The sequence below is a fragment of the Thalia democratica genome, chromosome 7, assembly GCF_965202585.1.
Source record: "Thalia democratica chromosome 7, ktThaDemo2.hap1.1, whole genome shotgun sequence".
In the NCBI taxonomy this organism is placed as follows: domain Eukaryota; kingdom Metazoa; phylum Chordata; class Thaliacea; order Salpida; family Salpidae; genus Thalia; species Thalia democratica.
Window position 1 is genome coordinate 54,809,204 of NC_139171.1, and position 5,201 is coordinate 54,814,404.

At 31.5% G+C, this 5,201-nt stretch overlaps 1 protein-coding gene across 1 annotated transcript; it reads left to right on the plus strand.

Annotated features, from left to right (window-relative positions):
- Positions 1–290: 290 nt before the first annotated feature.
- Positions 291–3,985, plus strand: LOC145841632 (kelch-like protein 38). Its single transcript, XM_082948986.1, has 2 exons — positions 291–468; positions 2,571–3,985. The coding sequence occupies exons 1-2, from the start codon at positions 291–293 to the stop codon at positions 3,983–3,985; spliced, it is 1,593 nt and encodes a 530-aa protein (XP_082805112.1).
- Positions 3,986–5,201: the final 1,216 nt, after the last annotated feature.

Here is a 5,201-nt window from a genome sequence, read left to right on the forward strand (position 1 = left end):
ATTCCAATTATTATAAAGTTCAGGTTCAGATTCTACCGAATCCTAATTTGAAAATAAGATTCCTATTCGGATCAGTAGATCAATAACTTTTACAATTAATAAACTTGAAAAAAAAACACTGCACCATCTACGCTTTAAATTCTTTTGGTTTCAAGTAAACATTCAATTTACATACATCTTTGCTCAATTGAAATAAAGGAATTTTAAAAGAATATTTTAATTGGTCAGCAAAAATCATTTTTTTAATAAAAACTAAATATACAGATTATAACTAAAAAATGCTTCGAACAATGCAAAAAGACACATCGAAACAAATATCTACGCTTGTCAACCAACCAAATGCCAAAAACAAGTTTGTTGAGTTTTGCAAGGAAAAGGTCCAAGTGAGCAATGTTCATTTGAAGGAGTGCTTGGAAAAGGCAATAGGGGTAAGGAGGGGGCAACAAACTGCTGAAATACCAACTTCAGGTGAAAACTTTTGAAATTGTTGTGCAGGTTTTCTACCATATAAGTGACTCGCAACAAAAAAAAATTGTTGGTTTAACAAGAACTCTTGTGACTTTTATTCTATCAAACTAGTTTGTCTAAAGATTTTCATAACAAATGAATAAATTACAATAAGTTACACAAGACACACACTTTCAAAACATTAAATATATTTCGAGCAATGCATAAATAGAGTACAATGCTTACAAATAATAAGATTTTACACACTTATTTGTTAAGCAAGTAATTAAGTAATCATAAAGTAATCAAGAGATTAATAAAAGACAAAATCAATTAGTAAATGTTAAAACCAAATAAATCCATTTTCGTTATAATTGATCTACAGTAAAACTAAACATAACTAAAATGAAAACAATTCTTATATTCCTCAATTTAGTTATGTTTAGTTTTACTGTAGATCAATTATAACGAAAATGGACTTATTTGGTTTTAACTTTTACTAAATGCTTTTGTCTTTTATTAATCTCTTGATTACTTTATGATTACTTGATTACTTGCTTATTATATAAGTGTGTAAACTCTTATTATTTGTTAGCATTGTACTCTACTGAAGAGAATTGCTCGAAATACCTAGTGATTTTGAAAGTGTGTGTCTTGTGTAACTTATTGTAATTTACTGGTCACATATGTTCCAATATCCAAAAAAATAAAAACAACTCATGTTTGTTCTAAAATCTATACATGTTTCAAACATGATACTATAAAAGTATCAAGAAAGTTTATATGGATTCAAACTAGAAACAATTGTTTTCAAACAATACATTAAAGACAGTCAATTCAAAAACAGAACCAACACCCTTTAGGATATTTTCATCAGTGGATACATACCAATAAATAAAGACTAACTAAAACTTTTGTAACAAAAGTAAAAATCATGATAAAACAGGCTAATATTAAAACAAAGTTGAAGACACTGATTATGAACAAAAACAATTTAATTAAAAATATAAACACAAAAAAAAAACTGTATAAACAAAGCAATACTGTAATTAGATTATAACTACTAGAGTATTTTTTTTTAACACATACAGTCTCTATTTCCATTACGTCAAAAAAATTACTACATTTTTCAATTATTTAAAATATTCAAATATTGTTATCATATAATCAGATACATAACAAGTTTATACCTCTCTAAAGATTTGTGTTAAATCCGTATTTCTCTAATTTTATACAGAAACTCACAGTAGAACAGAACACAAAATTATGAATAGTTTTTTACAAAAAAAAAGTAACTAAAAGCGCAACAAACAACCAGTGTAAAGCAAATATTAATTATATGCTATTGAAGGAACTAGAATGGCTAATTTAATTAAATAAAGACACATTTTATCAAATTATTTTTGCTTGCACAAATCTGGTTTGTTTGAAAATATAGATATTTGAAAACATTTAGTTTTTTATTAAATTTGTGCGGAATACTTTTATTTAGATAGATTTACAAGAATTAAAATTTGTAGTAACTTTTTTTATAATTAAATTGGAAGCTATATGTGTTTCGAATTGAAATCCCACATTTTGTAAAAAAAAAGAATTCGATTATATTGCTGTTTTGTTTACTTACTGATTTTTTTTGGTTACTTTTTTGCATCTAGATATTTTTGTTCGTAATAAGAGTTTTGGTTAATCTTGTTTGTAATTATTTTTTTTTATGATGACTACTTTTACTATATAAGTTAAAATATATCTTTTATTTCTTGCTATGTTTCCAATGATAAGTATAGCTTTACATGTCCTGTTTACTATTTAAATATTAATTGAGCTTCAAATATATGCAGTGTTAAATTTTACATTTCATAAATTTAGAAATTTTTACACTAGTTTAAAAGAAAAACTACTTCCATTGATAAACTTATACTTTAAAGTGCAGCCAGTGACTTAAAGGGCTGCCAGCCCTTTGTTTAGATGAAGAAAAATAACAATATATTTTGTCCGAGTTGTGATACTGACCTAAAAAGCCTAAATAGTTCTAACGACAAGCTTTGTTTTACTTTTAGTAAGCTTTGCACAAAAAAAAACAAAATTATTTTTCACAAAACATAAACAGACTCTAAATTTTACAGAAACGAAGATTGAAGAGAAGAAAGTTTTACTGTTCGTTAGAGCGTGCAGCGTTTTATTGGATGAAAACGTGGAAAATGCAATTCACAACAGCATCAGAAACAAAATTAAGTTTAACAGCGTCGGTGCACTCGGTTACTTGCCGACGCTTATAAAGAGCGCAAAGTTGCTCGGAGAACTGTTGGAAAAGCCTTTTTGTTTCGTCGAACGCTGCTTCAAAACCGTTGCTGGTTCGAACGCCTTTTTAGAATTGGACTTCAAGTACGTCAGAAAAATACTTTCAAGCGACGAGTTGAACATCGATTCGGAGCTGGAAGTGATCGACGCAGCAGATGCATGGTTGAGCCACAACGTTGTGGGGCGCAACAAGTACGCGAAACGCCTTTTCTTAACGACTCGTCTTCACTTTTTATCAGATCACGCTCTGAGGCACGTTTTAGAAGAATCCAGTTTCGGCGCGAACGAAGATTGTGCTCGCATCATCAAAGGAGTTTTAGACAACAAGAAACATTTAACGTTTGACAACAGAAACCTTACTGCTAGATACTGCAAACAGGACAGTTTCAGTTTTTTATTTTGCGGAGGCTCTTCCTATCCTAACGAAACAGGTGACACGTTTTCCGTAAATGCTAGCGACTGCAAAAACATAAAGCACCTGGCTCAAATGAAAGAAACGCAAAAGATGTGCAGAGCGGTGGTCGTCAGAGACCAAGTTTACGCGTTCGCTTGTCAGACGTACGACGAGGGACGCTCTCGGTCTGTTGAAAAGTACTCGTGCGTGACGAACAGTTGGCAGGTGGTGGCAAGCGCGCACGACGACCGCATCGCCTTCTGCGCCTGCTCCTTCGTCGACGACGTTTACGTTTTTGGCGGGCATCTCAACGGCGGCAAGACCGGTTCCTGCCTCAAGTTCAGCACGAAGAGCTTGACGTGGCGGCGGATCGCCGAGATGAAGGAAGCGAGGTTCTGCGCGGACTGCACGGTGTTCGAAGGAAGAGTTGTGGTGAGCGGAGGAAAAGACGGGACAATGTTCAGAACGAGAGAGGGGGCGATGAGCGCGGTTGAAGCGTACGACCACGTGGCTGACGCGTGGACGAGAATGCCCAGTATGGTCTGCAGCAGGTTCGAACACAAGTCGGTTGCGGTAAAGAACAAGCTGTATGTGTTTGGCGGGCTCGGGCAACCTTGGGAAGTTTTCGATTCAACTTGTAACAGGTTTGAAACAGTGATTGACGCAAAGTACTGCACAGATAATCCAAGCGCAGTTCTTTCCATCGGAAACAAGCTCGCGGTGTTCAATCACATTGAGTTTGAGGTCCATTATTATGACGTCATAAGTGGCGAATGGACGTGGGAAGTTTGCGAAAACCTAAGAAAATATCAACACTACGGCGCTGTTAAGCTACCTCATTCTTAACAATGCAGTATGTAGTTTTTTCAGTGGTTGCTTTTTTTAAACGCTTATTTATTCTAAAGTACAATTTTTCATTTCTTTTATGAAGTAGAGGATCAAACAAAATGTGTTGGTTTTACTTTTTTTTTCGCCCTTCTTGTTTTAACAGCTTGACTTCCTTTAGTTTATAAATCTGATTGTTTTGAGCTAAAATTTATAATAAACTAATAAGCTGAACGAAGTTTTTTATCTTAGGTTAATGTTATGTTTTTTTTAGTGCTAGTTATTCTTTTTTATCCGGCTCCGACCTGATTCCAACTCTGGTCGGAACAAATTAGTCGAAAAGTGGGTTAGCTGATTTTTTTATGAACAAAATGTCCATCCTTAAAAATTACGTTTGTCCCGAGGGCATATTTTGTCGATTACTGACTTGTAACCTTTAAATAAGCATTGAATTTATATTCTGTAATCTATTTATGACTAAAAAATTTTAATGCTGTAGAATAACGGAAAAAAATAGTATTATAAGTCCTAAGTTGTTTTAAAATTAATTTTCTTTGTACTATTTATACTTAATAGACTATTTTATGTGTTTTGTTACAATATTATTTAGTTACAAGTATTTTTAACAAAGTTAACCGAAAAAACTTGCACAATTTGTTACGAATTAATGAAATACATTTAATATCTGAAGTTTTCAAAACTAGTAAGGATTAGAATTATAATAAATAGATTAAAATAATGTTTGCACCTTAATTAAAAACTTCTAAGCACTTTTTGTTTTTATTACTTTTTTTACTCACAATAAGTAAGGTACATATTACAAAGGTACATTTTACAAAAATGTAAGCTTGCCATCAGTACCTTTATAAATAAAATTATTCAACACTTCTACATTTTAAAATATTAAGAATTAAAATATTAAAACTTAGCTGTATTTAAATTATTAAATGTTTTTAATTGCTATAAAAGTTTAGTTATTAGTTCATGTTTCGTCATATAACTCTTATTATTTTAAACTCAACCAATAATGTAAATTTTAATTTTTAGATATCTTAAGTTCGTTCAGAAATTAAAAAAGTCATCTTTAAAGAAAAAAATATTCAGAGGCTAAAGTAACATAGGAAAACTAGAAATTTAATATTTTTTTAAAGACATATATATATATAATGTAGGATGATAAATTTAAAAGTAAGAAAGTTGTTTTAAACAGTACAAAGGCGCTTTAAGGCATGCTGTC

Excerpts from the sequence above, each read along its gene's own strand:
- LOC145841632 (XM_082948986.1), top strand. The coding sequence starts at position 291 with ATGCAAAAAGACACATCGAAACAAATATCTACGCTTGTCAACCAACCA. Across the intron at positions 469-2,570 it reads TGCTGAAATACCAACTTCAG|AAACGAAGATTGAAGAGAAG; the intron begins GTGAAAACTTTT and ends TAAATTTTACAG.